The sequence below is a fragment of the Pelmatolapia mariae genome, linkage group LG16_19, assembly GCF_036321145.2.
Source record: "Pelmatolapia mariae isolate MD_Pm_ZW linkage group LG16_19, Pm_UMD_F_2, whole genome shotgun sequence".
Classification (NCBI taxonomy): Eukaryota; Metazoa; Chordata; class Actinopteri; order Cichliformes; family Cichlidae; genus Pelmatolapia; species Pelmatolapia mariae.
This window is the reverse complement of record NC_086241.1, coordinates 39,820,503-39,847,702: the sequence shown is the minus strand read 5'-3', so window position 1 is coordinate 39,847,702 and position 27,200 is coordinate 39,820,503. Positions and strand designations below refer to the sequence as shown.

The following is a 27,200-nucleotide window of genomic DNA, read 5'->3' as shown; positions in this document are numbered from 1 at the left end:
AGTTGAAGCTGAGCTTCTATTTAGTGTAAACATGTCCTACATTAAGTTACCTCAACTTCTTTTTCAAAGCTACCACGATACAATTTACAACACGTAGTGAAAATATGCAGATCTACAGTTAGCAGGTCTTTATTTTCTAATTCATGATTTCTCCTTGTTTTGCTTAGCTGGGACAACATACATCTTTGGCAAAGGTGGGGGCCTCATTACATTCAATTGGCCAGCCAATGAGAGACCAAGCACCAGGACGGACAGGCTGACTGTCGGCTTCAGCACCTCCCTGAAAGATGGCATCTTAGTCAGAATTGACAGTGCACCTGGTCTAGGGGACTATCTCATGCTGCATATAGTAAGTTCAACTCAAAATATTGTCCTTGAATAATTTGTGATTTTTTTTTCCCTTTTATTGAGTTTTTGGTTCCTTTTTTACAGTAAAGTAGATTTATAGTTTTATCCCCCAGCATGTTCCACAGGCTTCAGCTGTCACAATATGTGGATTTTAGAGAGAAGGACACAGGACTATATATACAAGAACTCATTACTTGTGAAAAAGAGAGGGACACAGGTGAAAGAGGACAATGAAACACTAAATATTTAAACTGATAGAAATTAACATCACTGAGCCCTGCTCTCAAAAACTGACATAGATGTAAGACTGTCTGTGAAGCTGGACCGGGAATCCCATCAGCAGTATGTCAGCAGGGAAAATAGGTCAATGTGTGCAATGGCCCAAAAACACAAGCCAAAAAAAAAAATAAAAAGAAGGCTCAGAGGAAGAGATGCCACACTTTTTTCCCCCTCACATCATCTCACTGACTGGATTACTTCATATTACAATTTAAGAAATGCGAAGCCCAGACTGTAACGTGGAGATTTTTTCCCCTGCAGACATGTTGATGGATGTTAGGATTTCCAGTCGTCTTTGGTAAGACGCAGTTTTGGTGTGATATGCATGTAGTAACCTGTTATGTAGTACTGTTTGGTTATGTTGGGAAAAGAGAGAATATTTTATTGCATAAAATATCACATCATGCAAATATGTGCTTGTGTGTGGACTCGAGCTTGTCAGTCTGGTGGCTCAAACAGGCTCTCCTCCTCACAGTCTTCATTCATAAAGTGCTTTACAAACCCAAATATTATGGCTAACAGGTGGATTTTACCGTTGGAGTGCAGCTAGCCAAACAGTCAGATTTTGAGAGCAGGGCTCCGTGATGTAAATTAGCCTTTATATGTGTAGTGTTTCATGTCCTGTTTAATAACTCTTTATTCTCATTTCAGCAACAAGGCAAAATTGGAGTGACCTTCAACATCGGCACAGTGGATATCAGTGTGCAGGAAAGCAGCACCCCAGTGAATGATGGGAAGTATCACGTTGTCCGTTTCACCAGAAATGGTGGCAATGCTACACTGCAGGTGGATAACTGGTCTATCAATGAACATTTCCCACCAGGTACAGTATTAATAAATCAGTCAGCTGTTAAAGTAAAACAACTGGTATTAACTGGTAATAATGATGCAGTGGGGTTGTGTCATTATGATACGAGATCACTGGGCAGCATGTGCTTCAGTAACATAAGATTTTAATTTCTAGCGTAAAACAGGTGTCTAACATAGTGGGATTTATCTGTGAGGAGCGAAACACATTACGTACTACCATACTGCATTATGGATTACTATGTAACTCTGTAGACTTTGGATGGACATGTTAGACGTGTTATCCTAAAAGTAAAGACAAAAAGAATGATGTTCCAAGCCTCCATCAGGATTTCTGAGGATTGCTGTATTAGTGCTAAAGTTCAGGGCCCCTGCTGCTGTGATGGTTTACAAAAATGCTCGAGTTCTCCTTTCATTTGTAACCCTTTTATATGGGTGAAGAGCAGAACTCTGTTGGCAGTAGTGTTTTTTATTCCTGTGTTTACTCCAACTGTCTGAGAAAATTTGATATTCCAGATCGCATCCTTAACAGAAGTTGCACTTTGAAAAAGCACAGCTTGGCAAATGATGATTGTTGTGATTCGTGCAGCCTGTCGAAACCCAGTACACACCCACATACCATGGGGTGGTATAATGGAACTATGGTGACTTTATCATACTGACACAATGAGGATCAAAGATATCTCTAAGTGTTTGTGGAAATACTGAGAGGAAGGAGAAAGCTGTAAGAGTCAACATAAAGTCTTCTGACTTCTTTGCATCTACAGGTTTACCAGTGACCTGTGATGGATAGATTCAGGATAGCATGTTCTAGTTTCTGAAACTGTGCTTGTTTAGGATGTGGCAGAAACGCAACCTAACATTAATTGTACACCTATGTGGCTCACTAGTGACCTGGTGGAAGTTAAGGGGTTAAGTCTGTCAGCTGAAGAATTTTCAGTGTCTCTTCTATCCTGTAGTCAAAGTAGTTTGATTACAGTAAGGAAGGTATATTATCAGTTGTGTTTTGAAAATCTGATACTTATTGAATCAATAAATAGTCTTTGCATGAACCACATCCACACCCCATATGCCAGAGATATGAGGTAAATTCCATCTATGTCCATACAGAATCTCACTTGTATGCCAGCTGAAAGGACTTGGGAGAAATTTAAATAATTACATAATCAAAAAAAAATTGCCCTCATCCCCTGGGTGTTGGTATTTGTTCCTCTAGCTTGGGTCCTCTGAGAGTTTGAGGGTTCTGCTGTATCTTAGCTGTTCCTCTGATGTGCCTGGAATCTGCTGGAGCCATTCTTCCAGTTATGGGGTCACAACTCCTACTGGTCCTATTACCACTTGGCCATTTTAGACTTTACCTTCCATATTTGCTCCAGTTATTCCTTCAGGCCCTGGTACTAATGTATTTTTTGTACTCCTTCTTCCTGAAGTTACTATCCACTGGGATTTCCACATCACAGCTGTGGTATACCTTCTGTAGTTGAGGTCAGTCTGTAACTTCCTATCAACTGTGGCAGACTTCAGCTGGAGTCTCAGTACCTGGCCTACCTTCTGGAGATATGTCTGGTATATCTGCCTTTCTGACACACATGATTAGGTTAGGGCTATCAGTGATGAGAACTTAGACATCACAGGGTTAACTTAAATGAAATGAAAACACACAGCTAGAAAAGCTAGAAAGTTCTGGGTTTGAATGTTAGTGGTGCCTGGCTTATGTCATCGCTCTGGTTTCTTGCCATAGTCAGAAGGTTAGGTTAACCCTAACATGGAGCACAGTTTCACGGGGGAACTAAATTAACACATGTAAAAGCATACAGTTATGTTTAGGGTCATCATTGATGATGACTTTGACTTCACAGGGTTAACTGGTGATGAGTGGTGGTATGGTGGAAACAGATATAGATATAATACAGAGCTTTCATGTAGAGCTTTGAACATCAGATTTAAAACGTGTTATAGAAATGCCCATTAATTGTGTGTAACCATGTTTAGACCTTGTTTAATTCTGTGAGATCTAAGTCATTGACGATGACCCTAATCCTAATGCTTCCAGAATGTCGAAATGATCATTAATCACTTTAAAATATAAGTGTTGGCAATCAGGTGACAAAAAAACGAAATAAACTTCCAAAACATAGGGCTAGGTTTGTCAGCTGGGGTTGTCACTGGATGATGACTGTTTTTGTGTGACATTATATTAAAATACAAAATTGTCACTAGAGGCTTTACCCCAGAAACTACAGACAAATTAAAGCCTTGTGCAGACTGCAGAACAATTTCCATCACGTTCATGTCCAAGACAAAATCCCTTAAGTCAAATAGAATCCACTCTGGCACCCTCCTCTACTAGCCTGCGCCATCATTTGCTTCAGTGCTTTCGATCATTGCATCAGTTTCCCATGGGTAACCAGCACCCTGGAGTCTTGGTAACAGTGTGTTTGAGGCAAGTGTAATGGACAAATTGTTCTGCTGTACTGGCCAACAACATTTCTGCCTCCAGGAAGGGTCTTTGAGTATAATGTTTTGTGATTCAGTGTGGCACTCTTTGTTAGACAAGCTTTCAAGTACTGAACTATTTGGCAGCGCTTCTTGGCACTTGCCCTGGATGGATACATGATGTACACAAGCCTTCCACAGTCTTTTCACAAGGCTGCAGTAGTGGAGCAGTGAGGTGTTCAAAGAATGGTGCAGTGCTAAGGGATGGGCCTTCAGTTTGTCCTGTAAAGCTGTGCCTCTTCCTATAAACTCATCTCTTCAAATTGTAATATTTTAAACTGTTAAACTTTGAAAATCATTTTTAGATATTTTATTAATCTATTAGATATAAGAATAAGATTTATGTAAGACAGTTTATATGAAGGGTAACATCTTATAATCTATAAAACTCTGCTGGAGGGTAATCTTTGTGTAACCAGTGTCTGCAATGTTTCTCTGAGCTTATTGCGTTCTCCCTTTTCAGGAGACCTATTCGGTCATTTGTCCTCACACACATATGAACTTGAGGAACATTCCATGCTTAATCCATAGGGCCCACTATTTGAAGCTATAACAGTTTCAGCTCTTCTGGAAAGGCTCTTTGCAAAATTTAGAAGTGTGTTAATGGGAATTCTTCACCCTTCGTCTAGAAACACATTTGTGGGATCAATGATGTTGGAGAGAAGGCCTGCCTTGCAGTCTCTGCTGTTTGTGATGATGCTCTTATCACAAAGGTGTTCTATTGGGTTGATGCCAAGACTCTGTGCAGGCCAGGCAAATTCTTCCACACCAGACTTCAGACACCAGCTCTTCCATGTCTTTATGCTTTGTGCACTTGTGCACAGTCATGTTGGAACTGGTAGGAGCCATCTCCAATCTGTTTCCACCAAGCATTAAAAGTTCCTTTAACTGAAACTAAAAGGCTGAGCCCAACTCCTGTAAATGGCACATGTCTGACAGTACAGTCTTTTCCCATGTGTGTTGAATAAATCTTCTTTTTTTCTTCATTACCGGTACTGGTTTTATTTTGTTGTATCTATCCGCGACATCTTAAAGGCCGGTCCATAAAAATATTGTCGGACATAAACCGGTCCATGGCACAAAAAAGGTTGGGGACCACTGATGTATGGCTTGGATGCAGCTGCTTGGCCATGGAAACAGGCGCGGATCTAGAGAAATTTTCTTAGGGTGGCATGAGGGTGGCAAAGAAATCAAATGGGGTGGCAAAATCAAAGCCTTTTTTCCCCCCCAAACACATATGCAGGTGGTTACATATGGTTAAAATTATTCAAATGCAGTAAGTACACACGTTTTTCATATAAACATAGTCTGTAACTTAATTATTGTCTGTAGCCCACATAATTACACACTTTAGTTACATAAAACATGTGAGTTTTGATCTTATGTACTGTATAGCCTGTATAATAAATAAATATGTAGCCCAATAAGTATAAAATCCAGAAAGCTACACAACATGGGGCGGTTCATTTACAAACACAAGTCTAACTTAAGTTTCACACTGTTTTTTGTTAGAAAACAATCACATTGTTACAGCTTAAATTACACAAAATGTCAGAAATCTGCACTGTCATGAACAAAAATTTAAACCTAATTTTTCATGATTTGTTGGATTAACCCACTGAGGTCTGAAATACAACTGGCCATTTTTGACTCCTTTTGAGTTTACGTTTGTATTTCACCCTCAAATTGTTATTTTTTTCCCCCTTGCCTTCTTTGGTATCATTCTTTTCAACTCAACTGAATTTAGTTGATTTTTTCACTGACATACTGCATTAGTATTACTGATCTGAAATCACACAAAGAACTTAAAATCCTAGTAGTATTTTTACTGTAAAAAAACCACAGACATGTTGAGTAAATTTTTATAACTTGAAGTGCAAATATAAATTGTACATTTTGTAAACATATACAACTATTTATCTAAAAATGCAGCCAATACACCTGCCGTTTTTTTTTTCATTTTATGCAACCATTTAAAAATATTACTAAATGAGAAAACTAAAATGAGAGAACAATCAGGTTTCGCAATAAGATGCCCCACAAATGATGTGTGCCAGTAAAAAAAAGGTTTGTCCACCAAAAGACAGAGGAGAACAGCACAGGGATAAACCTGCAGGCCTGACAACAAGAGGTGTATCACTCCGCTGGTTTTTTACTTAGTGACAGTGTTTACATTGCAATGTGCCTGTGTGACATTCATTAGTGCCCTCACTGACACACAAAACAAAACGACTACACAACAGAACAACTACACAAGACAACACAACACACTAAGTATACACTCCACAATAAACGTCACAAATCTCCCACATCTAAAAACTCTCTCTCTCTCTCTCTCTTTCTCTCACTCGCTCTGTCTCGCTGCCATTACCATCACTCCTAAAACTTTTCCCTCTTCCTAAACAACCAAATCCCACATGTTGACTTTTTTTTTAATTGGTCGACATGGTGCATTTTTCCACCGATAGGAAAGAGGTGGCTTTTTTTTTCTTTCTTTACTGTTTTCGCGCTGTCCTTAGAAAAAGCTTAAAACACACACACACACAAAAACGTGACGACAGTATTTAGAAAAAAGCATGGCTTATATATATTATCATAACTCTGGATTTACTGGCCTGTAATTTAAATTTAAAAACTTTGAAGTCCGAACTTTCAATGTGGGCTGAAATAGAGAGTCAGCGTGGCTGCAGCTTGTTGCTATGTCAGCTTAAAATAGTCATGTGATTTGGAGGTGCAGCGTGTCCGTGGACCACGGAGGGCTAATGACACTCACCTTCCTTCCATTTCTAGAGTGTAACATCCAAACACCTGTGTAAAATCCGAAATTCCCATGGTGTTGTTCAAAATGTGCTATGGCACAATCATAAGCATCGCTTGCTACTGAAAACAAGAAAAAAACCGGTCCTGCTTTGGGCTGAACCATTTGTTAACGGTGCAGGAGGGGGGAACACTATCCAATATATTCATTTTTAGCATTTATATTCACTGTTGACTGTAACTACGCTCAAACTGTTAATGATATTTTATTTTAATAAACAACACTGTCATATGCAAAACTGGGGTGGCACTTGGGGTGGCAAGGGATCATTTTAGGGTGGCACTTGCCACCCCATGCCACCCTTCTAGATCCGCCCCTGCATGGAAACCCATTCCATGAACCTCTCTATACACTGTTTTTGAGCTAATCTGAAGGCTACATGAAGTTTGGTTGTCTGTATTGACTGACTCTGCGACCTCTGTGCACTATGCCCCTCAGCATCTGCTGTCTCCACTCTCCAGTTTTACGTGACCTACCACTCTGTGACCGAGTTGCTATCATTCCCAATTGCTTCCATTTTGCCATATCACTAACAGTTCACTGTGGAATATTTAGTACTGAGGATATTTCACGTCTGGCCTTGTTGCAAAGGTGGTACCCTATCACATTACCATGCTAGAATTCACTGAGCGCTTTTTTTTTTTTTTTTTTTTGAACCTGTCCTGTTTGGTTCTTTTGCCATCAGAATTATTGTCTAAAGGCGAAGAAAGATGCCCAACGGATTTACTTTACCAAATGGACCATCCCAGCCTTGCCGTAATGGTCCATTTGATTTACCTTTTATTGTTTATTTTATTTTATTTTATTTTTTTTACTTGCTAGATACGGGACAGGGGAAAAGAAAAGGGAGAAAGAAAGAGGGGGGAAAAAACAAAACAAACGAAAAAAAAAACAGCGGAGAAGAGGGACGGGGATAAAGGGCAAAAAACAAAAACCAACAAAATAAGCAGACAAAAAATACATATATCGATCACCTGGATCACCTGTTGAGAAAGAACAAAGAAAACAAGCAGAAGAAAACGAGAGTAATAGAATAAACAACATCACAATGATACATGGGAATATAACACTAAATACTTAATATTAAACATTATTGTGCAGCACGTAAGATCGACAGCGCACAGTGTGCTTTGAGGTAGGAGCCAAAAAGGGTGTAGTTTGTGTGTGTGATCACCTGTGTGTACACCTGTGAACATGAGCGCGCTTGTATTTAAAAGGTTCCTTAATGTAATGATCTGCTAGAGGGTGTGGGGGGCCACAGTCCCATCCTCCAGGGCATGAAGCAGGTATGGAGGAGATCAAAACTCCAGACATCCAGAGGCCCCCAGAACACAAGAGACCAAGGAAGACCAACAGAGGGGCAGCCGCGCCACTATCCCAGAAAGAGCTGAGGAGAGTCCCAGATGAGGGACGAGTTGCTATCATTCCCAATTGCTTCCATTTTGCCATATCACTAACAGTTCACTGTGGAATATTTAGTACTGAGGATATTTCACGTCTGGCCTTGTTGCAAAGGTGGTACCCTATCACATTACCATGCTAGAATTCACTGAGCTCTTAAAAGTTACCAAGTTTTTCACTAATATTTGTAGACGAAGTCTGCAAGTGCTTGATTTTATACACCTGTGGCCATAGAAGCGATTGTAATACCTAAATTCAATGATTTAGATGGGCGAGTGAATACTTCTGGCAATATAATGCATGTCAAAGGGAAAGCCAGGCATCCTTACCAGTAAACCTATTGTTGCTGGTTGTGTCTTCTTTCTCTTTCTTTCAGTCTCAAGACAGAGTTCATGGCCATAAGTGAAAGTAGACACAGAGCAATAGCTTTGCTTAACAGAAGCTGTACCAATCCATCTGTCCATGATCCATGTTGTTCTTCCCCCGATCATGGATAAGACCCATGATTTGATGTCATCCTCCAGAATCTAATTCCCACCCCACAGTGGGCAATTCACCCTTCACTTTTGAGAATGATAGCTTGTTTGTAAATGAACAAGATAGATTTGACATACTGCAAATCTTTCGTTAAGAGTCCTCATTTTAAACCGTCATTTACATAATCCTGTGTAGTTTTAAAATATGATGTCCATAATTGCACATGCTGCCCAGTAGTGGTGCAACGGATCAAAAATCTCACAGTTCGGATCGGATCACGGTTTTAAGTCACGGATCGGATCAATTTTCGGATCAGCAAAAAAAGAAAAAAGACAAAAATTTAACATTTACTTATTGAAGTTTTTTTTGCCTGTTAAAAACATTCAACTCAAGACTCATTCCACGCAATTATTAAAAAAAATATATAATAGGGCAGTACAGGGCTTTTGTATCTACCACTCAATTCAATTCAATTCAATTTTATTTATAAAGCGTCAAATCACAACAACAGTCTCCTCAGGGTGCTTTATATTGTAAGGTAGACCCTACAATAATACATACCGCTCATTATATCGCACTCCGCTGTGATATAATGAGCTGTCACGGTCACGTAGCTTTCCGTTGCCCTGGAGGTCCACCCATTTGCAGTAGTTAGGGCAACAGAAGATGCCTGGGACAGTTCAGCCACAACTTAAATCTTTTCCTGCTCATACATGCTTGGAACGATCTTGACACTAAAGAGGACGCGCAACGGGATATCATAGCGTGGCTCAAGCACATTCATCATATGTTAAACTCCTTGTTTTGCACAACAGAATACGGCCTCCCGTCTGCAGCTAAACACCCCAATAGCTTTTGTAATAGCTTTAGCCCGGTCGGGCTGGGCAGCAAAGGGCTGCTTAAATACCGCAAACTCCTCTGCTCCTCCACTTGGACCGCTAGCGCTGGCCAAAACTATTGCTTGACAGACCCACCACGCGCACCATACACATACTTTTTTTTCTTCTTTTTCGATTCTTCGGATCACGTGCGTGCCGAACCGTGGAGTGGGATCGGTTTGGATTACGGATCAACCGTGATCCGCTGCACCACTACTGCCCAGTGAACTACACATTATGTTTGGATCGGCCCTTTTTTGTGGTTTATGCTGTTTTACTTTGTTGTTTTACATTAATGATAGCCCAGAAGTGTTTTGAAAATTTTTCATTTTACTCGGGCTCATCCTCTTTGGTATTGGCTGCATTGAAATATATGTTACCTTATACGGTGAAGATATATCTAATCATTTTGATTGTCACTAAAATTTAATTTTAGCATGATTGAATGAAAGCACTGTTGATATCAGTTAAATAAGCTTGGTCTAGCCTCAGAGAGTGTGCATTTGATGTATCATACAATTTAGGGGTTAAAATTGAGTCAAGTCGAACTGAGATGTTGAACAACATTTGTAACAGATGGGTGAAGGTGAAAAAATAGAAACAATATTATTAAAGATCATTTCCAAAAGTCTGTTAAGTTTAGTTTTTCAGAAAGATCCAACTTCACAATTGTAATATGGCACCCTTTTGTGCTTTGGGTATTGGGTTACTTTTAGATAACAGGACTATTTATACCTGTACAAGAGGAAAACGTTTACAAATCCTAGTGAAAATGTATAGAAAGTGAAGAAAAGATCGAAAAATTTTATTTTAAAAAGTCTTCTGGTATCACGGCAACAAATACATGTGAAGAAAGTTGGAATAAACACAAACATGCACATCAGCTACTGAAGTGGGAAGGCAGTTTGAGGATTTCTCTGTGTAAACATCATATGTGCTGTATATTTAATGAAGATTTGGGGCAAGCTAATATTGTCAGAGAAGAGCGTGATCATTTTAAGAACTTTGAATGAGCTCTGCATAACCTAAGGGAACTCGTTTTCAATGATGACACACGGCTGTTGAGTGACGTAGTTTTTCAAAGCACAGAAATCAGTCCAACTAGTCTATGGTCATTCAATAAATGTAGCCTTTTTAACCTTAGATCGTACACTTGACTGAGTCAAAGCCTGAAAATGTCACTCAAGATAAACATAATCTGTTAACAATCTGCCAGGTATGCCATCAGGCTCCCTGGCTTTCTAAACACTGACAGCCTCTTGATTGTTTAAGATGAGACACTGCTTGCTGTCACCTGCAAGAAGCAGTGGAAAAGAAAGGGCAGCAGCACTAAGTCTTGCTCACATTTCCACACAGCTTGTTGTAATCTTAAATGTGCCTGAATTTGCATGGGGCTAAATAGTGTTGAGACTTTCATAAAATCCCACTTTTATGTTGCAATGGCAAACCAGAGTACTGTATATCTGAGTATCAGTCATGACAACAGAGCAAACAGATACTGTACATGCTGTGTAACTAATGAGAGCAAGTTGGCTAGCTATCACATAACAGCTATCAGGTTAATCTCAACTTGCTTGCTTAACAACATTTTGACTTGCAAAATAACTTGCCAGTTTTTCCCCATTTAGTATTTTATGTCTACAGATGACCATTTGTTGAATTTTAGTGATTGGTTGATTATTATCAATTTCTAATGTAATGTTTGGTAGTGTTACTTACTGTTGATGTTGTAAGTGAAAGAAATGGAGTAAGGCAAGTTGCTCTAGAGCAAGCCTGAATATTACATCCTTTGTAGGAGATTTTACCTGAGTTCTTCACGTCACAGGCTGTTAAAAGAAATCTAGCGAGTCTTGAAAGATCTTATTTTTTAAGGTATGTGAAGATACATCCAGTAACAAAAAGTGATAATAAATGAATTTCATTGCATGAAAAAGTTACCCCTAAGAAGTTACCTACCAGATAGGCAAACCTGACTGGTAGGAGGGATTGTACAGTTTCATTAGAATATAATTTGGTATTCGGAACACATAGGATTAGGCAAGTTTTTAAAGTGTTTGTGATGATTTCCATAGTAAGAAAACTAATCTTGCATTAAATGTGACATCAGTGCATACGCTACACCAGGAGTCTCCAACTCCAGTCCTCAAGAGCTGCTGTCCTGCAGCTTTTAGATGCATCCCTACTCCAACGCAGCTGGATCAAATGGTTAGATGACCTCTTTAGCATCCCATCAAGTTTGGCAAAGGCCTGACAACAAGCCAATCATTTGATTCAGGTGTGTTGGAACAAGGATGCATCTAAAAGCTGCAGGACAGCAGTTCTCAAGGACTGGAGTCGGAGACACTGCTCTACACAATGTGAAGAAGAAAAAAGTCAGGATTCTATACAAAATGTTTGGTAACAGCCAAAGAGCCAAAGATGATGAGCCCTAGGCATCCTCTAACCAACAACAGTTTCAACCAAAATGAATGTTTCTGCTAAATTCAGATTTATCGTTTGTAAATGTAGCTAGAAATTGATATTTCCTTCATGATGTGACTCCGGTCATCGATCTGTGTTTAATACATGTGTTTTTAAACTTTAAAGGGAACAGCGACATTGAACGCTATCAGATGGCCAATAAGAAAATTCCTTTTAAATTTGCCAGACCAGTAGAAGAATGGCTACAAGAGAAAGGTAATTTCAAATCAACCTGATGTGTATCTGATTGTGCTAATGTAAAGTTAACTGTAACCTCTAGAATAACATGAAAATCTCTGAACATGAATGTGAACCTACACACATGGCTTAAAAATGAGAACTCGCCAAAGAACTAGATAAGTGAATAAATTTGTACAAAAGCAATGTCACTGAAAGTTATAGAAACAGAGCAGCAATAACTGCGAAGTTTGTGTTTTTTATTTAGCGAGTGTGTACACAAACTTCATCCACAGAGGAGATGTCACCTCCCTACAACCTCTGCACTTATGCAGCTCACATCTGCCTTTCAGTGTCTCCACTACACAGTAGTGAGATCAAGCACATCTGATTCATTCCTTACTAATTTATTTTCATCAAATGATGTGCTGCTAATAATCATGGTTCTTTTTATGTTTTGTTGGTAAAATTCATCATGCAGTTTTATGCCACTGTGTGAGAACTCTATGTTTCAGTTTAGTACATATAGTATCTATCAGTTTTAATAGAGGAATACATTATGTATTGTCCTTCACACTGTCAAGATAAATTAATTACTTTTGTCATTGTAAGGTGGAATCAACAGCTAAATATGTGTAGTGTAATTTTTGAGGTTGGCTACTGTGCGCACTGTAGCAGTTTGCTTAGTATTGGGTTCCTTGTTGCATTAGACTTAAAACGGACCAAAACTGGCACAACTATACCGTTCACAGACTCACAGACTGTTGTTCATGCAGTTAATTTTAATTATGTAAATACTTTTCTTTCAGTTTTCACAGGTTTTGTTTGTATTGAGGTTCTACATTGGATTCTATAGTGGGTTTTTTTTTAAATCTATCTTGCTCTTAGTTTACTGAATATGTAACATTTTAGTGGCACTGCACATGGGTGTTTGCATTTTTGTTTTATTCAAAGGTCCTTTCTTTGTTGACAATATCTTACTCTGGATGTCTTCTCTAGGGCGGCAGTTAACAATTTTCAACACACAAGCAACAGTGGCAATTGGTGGTAGTGATCGTGGCCGGTCCTTTCAAGGTCAGCTCTCGGGCCTTTATTACAATGGCCTAAAGGTGTTGAACATGGCAGCTGAAGGCAACCCAAACATCAAGATTAATGGCAGTGTAAGGTTGGTAGGCGATGTACCTAGTGTGGCAGGTTCAGCAAGGACCACAGCCATGTCTCCAGAGATGACAACGACCTTCATTGAGACTACTACCATGATGTCCACTACAACCACACGGAAACACAGATCTTCCTCAACTGTACAGGTATGTATGTTCTTATGACTATACATACAGGAAGCAAGAGTCATAAGTGCAGCTACACATTTGTTGTTCTTCAACCTTCAAGATTTGATGCATTAACATTTGGTTGCACTTTCTATTATGGCTCGGTAATAAAGTGGTAATAGTAGGGTAACAAAGCGGAAACAAGAACGTAATAATGTGGTAATTTCTAAGTTTTTACCATGCAATTGCCAAAGTAATAACCACTTAGTATCCAAGTAATATTAGTCTGGTAGCAACAGTGTTCACACTGAGTAATATTACATGCAAATTTATGTAATTGGATGATAAGAGCCCAAAAACTGAGGGTAATAATGTGGAAATACAGCTCGGTAATAAAGTGGTAATAGTAAGGTATCAGGGAAGAAACAAGAATGCAATTATGTGGTAAGTTATTAACACTCAATTACCCATGGTCGTTTCTGTGTAATATACACGAAACAGCTGCAAAATGCAAATGACCTGTTTCCAATTAATTACATATGAATAACCCATTAAGGCTAACTTAAAGAAGTGTGATTATTACCTGGAAATATTGCTATTAGTTTCTGTGTAATAAGCAGGAAACAGTGCTGCAAAATGCACAACTGCCTGTTTCCATTTAATAATATATTAATAACCATGTAATAACCTTTTAAAGCAAACTTAAAGAATAGTAATGACTACCAGGAAACACCTGTGGAAGTTTTTGTGTAACAAGCAGGAATTTAATACCATGGTCATGATCGTAAATTAAAACAAGCATCAGGAAATATGTAATGAACTGGAAACACTTGTGCAAAATGCAAATAATTCCGTTTAAAAGAATAACACATATGAATACATTAGATTCGTATTGGAGTTTAGATAATGCTCTTTCACATGGATGACAACACATAATATGGTAAATCTATTTCGGGAAAGAAGAAGAAAGTGGAGCACATTTTTAAAATGTCCAGTATACAAAAATAAGATGCCATCCATCTTCCCCTGCTTGTCCAATTCAGGGTGGGGGGCGCAACACCACCGTCCTGCACCTCCATCCATAGATCTAGCTGGGGGTGGATAACTATATTCTGAGTATACTAAACCTTCACCCTAAACTGTTGAAAACTGGAGTGCTTTATTTTTTTGGTGACTATGTCTTATTTGAAAGTATAACTAACCGCATCTAGTTGTCTGTCCATATTTACAATAATAATTATCAGCTTATTTCATGACAGCATTACTTTTATGCAACCTTAGTTTTTAGAACTACTCTAAGTATTATTAGCTAAGCTAACATTAGCTACTAACTGGCTGTTAGCTACTCTGTTAGTGGTGTAAGTTGACAGTATGTAACATAGATTAATAACTACAAGTGACATGGTGCTAAATATAACTTAAGGAATAAAAAAAGGTTTTACTTACCTTGCAGTCCTGCAGCAGTTGCTGTAATATGGGTTTGATTCCAAATGTATTGGTATAATCCGTTGGTTTATGCAAGCATGGATCTATGAGGCAAGCCAAAAAGGATGCAAATGGTGGCTAAAGTTAGCAGTTAAAATAGAATGTAGGCAGCAGTCTGCCACCTACCGGCAGCCAACTCTTTGCAAGCTGCTTCTATTTATGCTTATTAAAAAAATCGAATGCTTATTGACTAGCGACTATAGCAGTGTAGTCGTGTCTAACTCCAATAATGACCATAATTTTTAAAAAGGTAGATTCAATATAACTATGAAACAGGCAGGTGAACACATGATCCACTGTGGCAACCACGAAAAGGTGCAGCTGAAAGAAGAAAAACTGGAGTGCATAAGGAAAATATTAACTGAGGCCACAGAGCAAAAAAGTCAAAAGCCCACCTCCCATAGATATCATACAACTATTAATGTTTTTGAAACCAGAAGAGTCAGCGCCTACTGGTCATTAAAAAGAATGTAGGTTTATTGCATTTCCACTGGCTTTACTTTACAGACTTGAATCTATATTCATGCTTTATGTGCAGTTTATAGTCTGGATACAATTTCAAAGATTTTACACATTATCTGAACCTAATGCAAAGTAGTATCAGCTGAGAGTGAATGTCTCATTGCTGTGTTGTAGTATCAGATTGTCTCGCTTGTGTATCTGCTGTTCCCGTTTTAGGGAGAGAAGGGAAAGACAGACTGGAGTATCTTGACAGATTTTAGAATATGAAATATTTTTAAATATTGAATATTTTTAAAAGATTTTTCTTCTGATGAAAAAGAATTAATGATTTAATATGATTCAGAGCAACTGCTGTTAAGATGACTTGTGATGATTTAGGACTATATAAATAAAAATAAAAACTGCATTAATGCAATGAGCTCATATAGCATATAGGTGTACTGTATGTGAGTCTATCTGTCAGTTAATCTATGTTAAAAGTATCTGTTTAACGTTACACAATATTAAAGACGTGGGCATTCACAGGTTGGCATGGTTTGATAGTCTTTTGTGCCAAATTTAGGTGTAAAGGATTAAAAAGAAACTGGGGCAAGGATAACAGCCGAACTACTCTTTGCTTGTTGCTCTTACTGCCGTGCTTGGGTTTATGTCAGCTGATGCAAATGGAATAGCTGCTCTTTGATATTAAATATAAAACCATCTGAATGTATTTATTGTTAGGAACCCTTAGATAATATTGGTAGAACTACTATTTTCAAATGTTTATATGAATTGGGTTTTGCTTATTAGTAAAAAAAACAAACAAAAAAATCCTTAACTCAAGGTTTTATTGCAGAGCCTTTCAGTTGAACTCAGATCATCTGTACATTACAACATCTCAGGATGATATCCTTAAGGGGTTTGACTGGTCTGAAATGAGGTAACAACAGAAAGTAAATAACATTTAGCAACTTTGCCTGACCTAATAGCAGAGGACTTTGCATCCAGTGTAGACTTAGTATAGCTCCAAAGCATTCAATAGACAGGGCAGACCCTAAAGTCATCAAAAGTCCAAATAAATTTGGGAGACAGTAGATGTTTGGAGAAGTATGAAAGAGGGTATTTGCGTTCGACACCAAAGACCATCTTTAATTAGAACGCCACCAACAAAGTAGTGTAAATAACAGCTGAGCCATGGAAAAAACTATAACAAACTGAAAGCTCTGAAAAACTATGAACCTTGACTTAAGATCTTTTGGTCGTTGTTGTGCTCCTGAGTTGTGATTGGCATTCACTTTCTAACTTGTCTTAAATATTCTTCTCCTCTCTTTATGCGCTACTTTGTGTCTTCTGGTGGCTCTTTGCTGTTTTGGTATATTTGCTATGGATATTGTGTCTCTGATGACCAACATTCTGGCCCTGAAGCACCAAGAGGACATTGGGTCATCTGCCGAGTGTTCAAGTGATGATGAAGATGAGGAGGAGTGTGAAACTAGCCGTACAGGTGGGCTAGGTTAGTTTGCATTTGCTTGCTTTCTATGTGCTGTCGCTCATCTGCAATAGAGGATCGAGGTATCCTTAAAGCATCACGCCCCCATGGTCAGTCAAAGTGTATCTTAATAAATGGCCAAGGTGGTAACAGTAAACTAAGCCCAATTCCTCAGCAATACTTAATGTAAGAAAACTGGGTATTCAAATGTATTTGTACATTCAGAATCTTAATTTAGCACAGTAGTAATTTATCAAGGCCATGAGCTACACTTGCACATGGGGTTATACAAAGTAGTCAACATGGTCACCAATGTACATTCAATTGTTGTCTGCTAAGGGGAAAAATGAGGGTTAGTCCATGTCATCACCAATATGCTGAGTTTGTATGATGGTGAACCATGTTCTCTGTACTGATGCTGAAAACTTATAACATCATGTTTGAGTCCATTGCTTCTGCCATTCATTGCTCTATTGATTTTAAGTTTCAAACAGTACATTTGAACAGTTTTTGGTTTTAAATTTTGTGTTCAGCTAAAGTGAGTGTTGTCTAGTTTACATCAATGTATTTTAATTTTTGTTTCTATTTGTGCTTTCCCAGATTTAGAGGCTTGCATTGGTACATGTGCTAGAGAACAGATATCATTGAATTTCTGTGTACAGGTTTTTCTTTTTTTGGGTTACACTTTTGCTTGTAGGTGTACTTGTTATTCTGTCTTTTTTGTACCTAAATATTTAAAATAAATAAATAAATAAATAAAATGTTGCGATAACTTAACACTCAAATTGAAAGAGTTTGGGAATTTCCATATTTCAGTTTTTGTAGTGGACAGTTAACAGATATATTTTTGCTATGGCACAAAAGCATAGACACGTATTTCTTAGGTAGATAAAAAGTTGAAAGTTGTTAGTTTTAATATGATCACAGGAACATCCACCAGGTCACTCAGGAGTTGGGGTAAGCTACATCTTAGCCACACACCAAAAAGTATTTTCAGAAATGAAAAAGACGTTGCTTTTCAAGTAAAGTTTTTCTGTGATAAGATTTATTGTAACACTAAACCTGACTCTACCTTTAACACCCAAACAGGTCATCTGGTGGATGTAAATAGGTGGAGGTTCTGTAGCTCGTTTACAGCACAATCTTTGATGCGAAGGTTGATTTTCACCCAAATAGTAAACGTAATGCCACCAAAGTGGAGCTATGGGTGTGAATTGCATGTTAAAATATTCTAATTCTAAAACAGTCGAAATATCTATCAAATCAAAAATATTGGAGGTGATAGTGTGATAAAGAAACATTTACGCCATTTCTTAAGTTATCTTAAGGGAAATGGATATAGTGTGATTCCTAATCCGGAAAGATAATGTTCATCACAACATATGCCCTTACTGAAGGTCATTCCCAAATTTTTTCAGAGTATGTGAAATATTGTTGTTAAATGGGTTTAAAACGGTCAGGTCCAGGGTGAGATCCATGGGGATTTGTGAAGAAAGACAAAGACAGGGCCCCAGTCATCCAATCATATGTTTACACAGAAATTCACATCATTCTAACCCGGACATCACGTTGACGTTGACAGCTGCATGCTTTGATTTTACTTTTCTTTTGCTCCTTTTTCTAAGTCGATGCTTTTTTTCTGGTTGTTTTGCATTTTTTAAAGTTTTGTTGCCAAGACTTCATTCCCGCCTTTTCGCCAGTTGTCTAAAAATGCATTTTTGTATTTTGGCCTCATCATGTGTGGCATGACGTTTTGGTGGGTGACAACTGTTTCCAGCTGTTAAAAAAAAAGAAAAAAGAAAACACACACACATCACCTTATTATTTCAAAGCAGCTACAAAGGCAGAAAAAAGAAACTTTTCTTGCCATCAACGTTTTAATCCTGAACATACCGAGTTCCACATGAGACTGACAGCAGAACCAGTCTACTGTCCTGCTTTAACTTCCTTTCTAAAGCTGCTTTACATGTGAACATGTTTTGGTGCTGATGGCAAAAAAGGACTTTTTGCCACAAATTCTGCTTTCTTCCATTTTTTTTTCTTAAGCGATCATTGTTATCATGGTATGATAAACTCTAAAAATCATTGACTTCAGGAAGATCGTTTCTTGCATGTGTTTTGACTGATACCATGCGCCTGCAATTACACAAACTTGGTTGTTTTGTTTGCATTTCTGTTTACGTTGGAAGCCATTTTTTGTGGTTGCATCATCATCAATGGTCATCTTTCTCACTCAATGCGGTATTTTTTCTTCTTTTTCTTTTCTTTTCTTTTTTTCGTGTGGCTGTTGTCTGTCTGGTTTGTTTAGAGAATTTATCAAGTGATTCTGTTCTCTGTTGTAAATTTTCCATTTTCCTTTTTTTCTTTCAGTTAATTTCATAAGATGGCAACTAAAAGGGCTTCTTAAATGGTTTTACTGCAAACTATTAAAAACCTTCAGTGTGCAAATAAGCAGGTTACATTTTTTCCATAAAAAAGGCCAACAACCAGTAACAAATATTCTGCTAATCCTTCATTTAAATTCTGTAAGATGCTAGCATCACTCACTAATGAGACTGCGTTAGAGACAAACATAAACTTCTGACTCAACATGTCTAACTAGATAAAATCTGAGAAGCATTTTCACAGTTAACTGTCCAGTTGTTCTTATGAAAAATGCCAAAAATGTTGCAACAATAATTGTTTTATCAAATAGGATAGAGAAAAAATAACTTGGATCATATAATATTAGTTTGTGATTGCAGGGTTAGGCTAAACATTTCCATCCTGTCATAGGGTTCCTTATTCTTTTCTAGTTTTTACTGAACTATACAGGATAAAATTTCTTAGACTCTTAAGTATTATTTAATAATATTAAATAAAATGTTAAATAGTATTTTTGTACATACAACACATTTAGGAAAGTTTGGCTCAAAAATAGGTTGTACTTTAATACCGTACATCCCAGCAAGTCTCGATGGGTTTTACCTTTGGAGACAGTATTTATCAATTTAAGCAAATCATTTTCTTCTAATGTTTTGATTATCTGGGTGATCTTGCTGCATCAAACTTGGTTTTGGAAGTCAATGTCCAGTTCTTTATATTTAGGCTCCTTCTTCTCTTTTATTTGATTCTCACAAAGTTTTGTCAGTTATTACCAGGATGAAGTCGTCTTTGGCCTATGAACAGAAAAATATCTTTCCTTAGGGTAGTTGTTGCAGTATAATGTAGGATCTTCGGGAAATTCTCATGGTCTTCAGATAACTGCTATTCTAGTGACTTTACTTTCTTATCCTGTGGCTCCACATAAGTTTTAGCAACCTATGCAATGGATTTCACCCATAATCTTATCCCAGAGCTGTTGATCAACATCATCAATGTTCATCTTCCTTGGATGCTGAGAGTTTGTGTCCAGTTTGACCCGACTGAAAAGATCTGACCAGGTAGACTGTGATTGTGGGTTAAGGTGTGTAAGGTGTGATTAGGGGTTTGGGGTACCCCGAGTGATGACGTTGACCTTGCAGAGATATCATCCAAGAGGCCAAGTGTCCCAACATGCTTGCACGTATCCTTGCAAGTATAGAAGGTTAATTAGTGGTTGTCCACTAATTGCAGAGCCACAGGTTCAGTCTTTGCCCCCTCAGCATTCAGACGTCAAGCAAGAAAGTGGGCTCCAAGTTATTTTTGATGGCAGACAGGCAGTTACATGCAAACTGTTTTGTTATGATTGACATTTATAAACAGTTATATATTATTTAAATTTTACTATTTAGTGATTTGATTAGAAAAACTCAAAAATGGTCAAAGGTTTGAGAACAAATAGAATTAGAATTTCACTTATAGAACCGCTTCATTTTATTCAGTTTAACTAATAATATGTCATTACTATATAAATATTTATTTATAACATTTTTAAAAATGAAAGTAACAGATAAAAGCTAAGCCATAAATTTAATAATAATAATGATAATTTTCTTTTTTAAAGGGTTCATTTTAAAGTAAATTATTATATAAGGAAGGGGTTTAGAGACTATATGCTGGATGTGCACTCAAATACAAATCACACACAGAAAGGTGTTGACCATTTTCTGAAGCGTGACTCATGATAATATTTTTATTGTTATTATTATTTATTTTTTTACTTCCTACAACCTCTGACATTGTTTATTTAGTTCAGGCTAATCAGAGATTTGCCATCTTATGGAATTCATGTCGAATTCAATTTTGACCTACATGGAAAAACATGTAGTTATAATACTGACTCATATATCAGATGACACTACAGGTTTAAAGCTGATATCCTTATTTTTTGTATCATCAAATGATAATCATTTATATTTATGAGAATTGTAGTATAACTTACAATTAGATATGTTTAAATGCTGCAATTATTCAGTTATTCAATGACAACAGGATGTTTCTGAACGTAAAACGATATGTAGAAGATATGTAGAAGTGAAAGACATAAATGTCATCAGATGACATATTACACTATATCATTGTTTATTTTGTGCAAATTGAGCTAAAATGCAGAAGCAGCGTGTGAAAATGAAGTATTCCTTCAACAGAATGGCTGAAAAAGATGGAAACAAAGTTCTCGCATTGGCCCAGCCTAACTCCACAACTCAACCTCACTGAAAGGCTGTGCCAAGATCTTAAGAGATTTATGTATAAACTAATGTTCAAAAACTTCAATGGGCCAAAATTCCTCCATCACAATATGAGAGACTGATGAAGCTATACAGGAAGTTGTTACTGAAGGTGTATTGAATCACTGGGTGTATTTTTTTTCACACACTGCTTCTGCACTTTGCTTAGTTTTTGATAAATAATAGCACAGTATAATATGTCATGTTTTGTTCTTCATCTGACTTTAAATAATTTTAGAATCTACTGAGGACCGTATGATGATATATGGGGATAATTCAGAACAGTGACCTACGATATTAATGTCTTGATATATCAAACCTTAAAACTGAAACATATTGTACTTTCTGTTTCACTGTAATTATATAGATACAGGACAACAAATGTTCTGACACTACAAAAACTATATCCCAATTAAAACAAGTGGTTTTTACATTGGTTTCGTTCATTAAATAAATAAAGATTTAAACCAAGATTGCAGTCATTGAAATGTTACTATTCTCAATAGTAACATTTACAGTTTTATGCCTTAAACCTTAGTTTAAAGTAACAGTTTCTAGGATTTTTACTTCAAGTCTCTAGAAGTAATACAACTGTAACTAAACCTTAAGCCCACTGATGAAACGATTTCTTTTTATATTTGCGGCAGTACAATCTGTCTGTCAAAAGCAACACAACTAGAAACAATCAAATAAGTTACTGCTGACGCTAATGTAAACCAAAGAGTTCCTACTGCTGCGTCTTCATCTTGAAAACATTAAAGCAGGGAAACATGAGCTGACTTTTCATAGAAAAGAGAACACAGTTGACCTCCCCTAAGAACGAGCTCTTGGCCACAGTGGGAAGGAGAATCTCCCTTTTAACAGGAAGAAACCTCCGGCAGAACCAGGCTCACAGAGGGGCGGGGCCATCTGCCCCAACCGATTTTGCGTGAGGGGAGGAAGACGGGACAAAACACATCCTGTGGAAGAGAGCCAGAGATTAATAATAACTAATGAATAAAGTCTTGTATAAAGAAGAATGACTAATCCTAACAGTAAAGTGTCTGTCTCCTGAATCCAAACTGGAAGCTGGTTCCACAGAAGAGGGGCCTGAAAACTGAAGGCTCTGCCTCCCATTCTACTTTTAAATACTCTAGGAACAACAAGTCAACTTTCATTATGCTCTACAGTTTAAACTCACAGTGAGTGCAGCAAAAAGTCGTGATGGAAGAAAAGTTATGCATAGTGTTTTGTTCATATATTGATTTACCATGCTCATCAGGTCTGGGTCACAGAGGCACCAGTCTAATCAGAGATTTCCAGACCTTACATTCTTGGCCCAAACCAGCTGTCAGACATAATCTCACCGCCCTATCTTCTCAATAGAAAATGAATGAAACAGATCAACAAGGAGTCATCCAGGAAGCATGCTAGTCAGATGCCTGGATCACATCAACTGGCTCTTGCTTTAATGAAAAGAAGCTGTGTTTGCTTGAATGACCACACCTTTCAACATGCTTCTCGCGCTTCTATAAAAGGCCAGATTCCCTTTGGAAGAAATCCTTTTCTGCCACATGTGCCCACAGTTACATTCTTTCAGTCACAGCTGGTGGACATAGGTGCGAGTGTAACATGAATCTGTTCTAAATCAAAAACCGTGCAAAAGCTCGGCTCTCTCTGCACAACTGTTTGCTACAGTGTCCACATAAGCACAGATGCTCTTTCTTTCTCATATTTGAAGCGCTCCACTCGAGGCAGAATTCCTAAACTAGACTGAGGAATTCACCTGTTTTCTCACGAGAACATTTGGAGTGCTGACCCAGCATGGACCAAAGATGTCCAGATTGCTACTTTAAGATCCTTGTTTGATCTAATAAGATAATTACTAAGTTTTGGCTTGGCAGCAATTCATCCCAAACTCCCACCTCTGGAGAACACCTTTGCAACATGCACAGTCTAATGGATATCAGCTTTATACTTGTCTTTTAAATTCTAATGAAATGCATTCCACATTTAATAAAACATTATTAATGTATGTTTTATGTTTCTTGTTTCTGTTTCTCCCACTGCTGTTAGTTCAACGTGAGCTGTGTCCCAATTGCATACTATATATAACTATTTGCTTTGGTGATTGGAGGGGTGGGGCTATTGGGATTGTTTTAAAAGTGACAAACTCGTCATGTGAGTTTGCATCCTGGATACATTGGATGTTGAATGAACGGACATCGGGGAACTGCTAATGGCTTTCCAAAGTTGCAGCTTGGCTGTGTGCAACCTTGCAGCACACGTTTCTTTTCAGTGTAAACTCCTGTTTAAACTTTACTGGTTATGAGATTGGGACACAGCGTCTGTCTCCTGTTCTTCTAACATCGGTCAGTCCTACCTGCGCCCAGTTTGCTGTGTCGTTTCTTTTCTACTTTCCCTAAATGCAACTTACTTTAAGCATGCATCAACATCCTGCAGTACAACTAAAACAAAACCAAAGGAGAGTTCTAATAACAACCCATTTTCAGCCAGTACCATCTCTCTCTGATGTACACCCAGACTGCACGGCCGGTTCATGTTTAAAAACTAACATTACAAATAGATTTGTCATCAAGAAACACACGAGAGAGGAGCCCGTCGTCCAGTCGAGCACCTTTCTCAGCAGTGTCTGTTTTCTATTGTGTGCATCTGGTTGTAGTGTGTGCAAAATTTTAAATGGCTTCGTTCTTCCATCTTAACATTTTTCATTTGATAGTTTTTAACTGGTCATATTTTTGGTAGTTTATCCAATTGGTTTTGAATATGTTTTTGGCTTTACAAGTCTGTTTTCTATTCTTTTATGGTTTTTCTTTTTGAAATCAGATAATACATAAATTACTATTTTGTGAACAATTTTCATATAATTTAACTTTTTGGGCTTTGGAACTCCTTCACAGCGACTAGCTTGTGTGTTTTACTTTCAACACTAAGTTCTCCTAAGTCACAATGAAAGCAACATTCAAAAGATGGCAAAAAAGTCCGACTTGTTTGAACATATTCAGAAACTCACAAATTAGTAGGTGAAGCAGTTCCACATCCACTTGTCACATTTCTTCCATTTTTCAGATTTTTTACAATCTTTTTTCACAAAAAAGAGGAAAAAAAAGAAAGAAAGAATATTTTTAATGTAATGAAACAAACAAACAAACAAACAAATGAATTGCATGGCTAAGAAGTTGCAGTTTAGGGTTTGTGAGACATGTCAGTGTTAGAGTTTTTCTGTTCTTTTCTGTAGATGGGCATGTATATTGCTCATTGTTTGTATATCCCCATCCCTTCCTTACAGCCCAAAGCTCTAATGCCGCCCGACCGCTTCGTACTGCCTTTACATGGACATGGCAACTGACTTACACTGTCACCCTCATCATCCTCATTTCCTATGTAATATGTTCGTAGGTCCCAATCCCTCTTCACCTTTTCCCTTGTCTTTAGAGATTTTACAATATAAAGTCATCCATCCATTCTAAAGAACATATGTCAAATTAAGCAAAAACTATAACATGAATAGATTTTAGGTGTCACTGAAGTCTCTTGCAATGAAAAAAAGATACACAGATTTTTTTGTACAAAACAACTTATTTACCAGGAAAAAACAAAAGATAAAAAACAGTATTATGGTGTTTATTTTTTATGTTATGTGGTGTGGTTGTATGTGTTGTTGCCTCCCTGTACCGTCACGTTTTAAGATAGAACACAATCTACAAAGGATAAAAATGACCTTTAACAGTGGCTATCCAACAGTCTTACCCAACTTTTCCTTTGTAAATTCTTTTCCTCATGCCTAACTCACGTGGGCAATTTGTTGATGTAAGTTGACGATATCCAGTCTGTACATTTTCTCCTTGCACTGATTTTCAAAGATGCAGTTTGTAAAATGTGAGGATTTTCCCAATGTTTCATTTTAGGTGTGTCAGACTACTGGCAAGGTGACATTTTACATTAATATACTCGGAATTAGCTGCTTTCTTCCATCCGTATTAGTAGCTTACTGGCTCTTTCAAATTTCCCACGTGTGGCATTAATAAAGGTTATCCTATCTTTCTTAGTCATTTTAAAGAGTTTATTCATTTCTTATTCTGCATTACAGTATCGATCAGCTGTTATGCCGGCACTTGCTCTCAAAAACCTTTCGATATATATCCTTTAGGGATATAAGTCAATTAAACTATGACAATAGCCTTTTATATGTATCATACAGGTGTGAATAGTGTCTGTTCCAGAGAGCGATATTGGATTGTTATTTTGATGCCCCGTAAAAGCCACTTATACTTGTTAACATGCAACACACACACACACACACTTAGTCTAATTGACATAACATGACATGACATGAAAGGACTGCCTTTCATTAACGGTTTAGGCTCACACCAGTTTGATGTTTGATGAAGTAAAACCCTTCAGATATCTTAAACAAAAAGTAACAAGCCTGTTTTGAAAATGTGGAAAGTGTTCAGAAGTAAAATGTTTCAGAGAAATAAATACTCAAGTACAGTAACAAAATGGTATACTTTATTACTTCTCTCGTCTCGATAAAGGCAAAGCATTAGGTTCACATAAGTGTAAATTTCCCTTTTTTGTTAATATCCTCGCGGTTGTAGAATACTTTCATGCAGAATAAGCGTTAATAAATTTAAAATGACTTTTAAAATGCAGGTATTGTACTACTACTCATCCAAAGAAATAACTGATTAGTGGTGAATATGTGTATGTAATATATATACAGTAGTAACACTTTTTAGAAGCTAATGATCTTAAGGACAGGTTTTGGTTTTAAAATCTTGCAAACTGCATCTCTTAACCCTGGATATGTTTTATAGAAATGATCATCTTAAATTTTGTGCTTGTGGATGTTGTGTTTGTGATTATTTGTGAGTTGCATACTTGCTGCTTTTAGTTGACATCTAATTTGGTATGTGCACAACAACTGTATACAGGTGCTCTACTGCATGGATACTTTTTATGTCAGTGTAACAGTCACATTTTCAATGTTTACTCCGACTGTTGCCAGCTTGAGATTACAGACTATGATAAGTACATCAAACTCTTTTATACAAAGTGTAAAATATTATCAGTCCTATTTTTGTACAAATTCAATTCTGCAAATGTTGGGATGCTGTATAAAATGTAACTACAAACAGAATGCAATGATTTGCAAAACTCTGAAATCTGTCTTTTATTCACCAGAGAAGATAGAAAACAACAACAATGAAAAACAAACAAACAAACAGTTTAAACTGGCATTTTCCTTCTTCTTTCAGCTGCTCTGTTCCTATTACTAACACCTCAGAGTTAGTTTAAATACCTCAGGTCTGCTCACTGATCCTCACCCCACTTTGTAGCCGAGCTTCATCAACTCTTTCTTGAAAATTGGTACACCATGTCAAAACGTGCAAGGTGTGTGGTCATTGACTTGTTGAAATAAGCAAGACTTCCTGTAATAAATATTGCCTGGTTGATGCCATACCTTGTAAACATGTTTACAGTGCGAGTGACCGATACTCATGCCCCCCTGCACAATCACAAATGCTGGCTTTTAGCTGTGCTTGATAACAAGCTAGATGGCATCTCTCTCCAAAAAGAACTGTTAATGAGTCAGGCCACAGTTTTCCACTTTGCATTCATTTCAAATGAGTGTGGGCCCAAGATAGTCATTTACATACACAGTCATATGTTACTTGATAACCTGATCAGGTGTTTTTGTTTTGTTTTTTGTTGTTTTTCAACAACTTTTCCAATCTTGAAACG

The 27,200-nt window shown here is 37.4% G+C and overlaps 1 protein-coding gene across 1 annotated transcript in view; it reads left to right on the top strand.

Moving 5' to 3' along the window:
- Positions 1-27,200, top strand: part of nrxn3a (neurexin 3a) — a 212,322-nt gene that overhangs the window by 181,822 nt on the left and 3,300 nt on the right. The window contains 5 exon segments of the mRNA XM_063500149.1: positions 168-349; positions 1,279-1,450; positions 12,091-12,180; positions 13,141-13,448; positions 16,761-16,848. Of these exon segments, the coding sequence (XP_063356219.1) occupies positions 168-349; positions 1,279-1,450; positions 12,091-12,180; positions 13,141-13,448; positions 16,761-16,848 (840 nt within the window).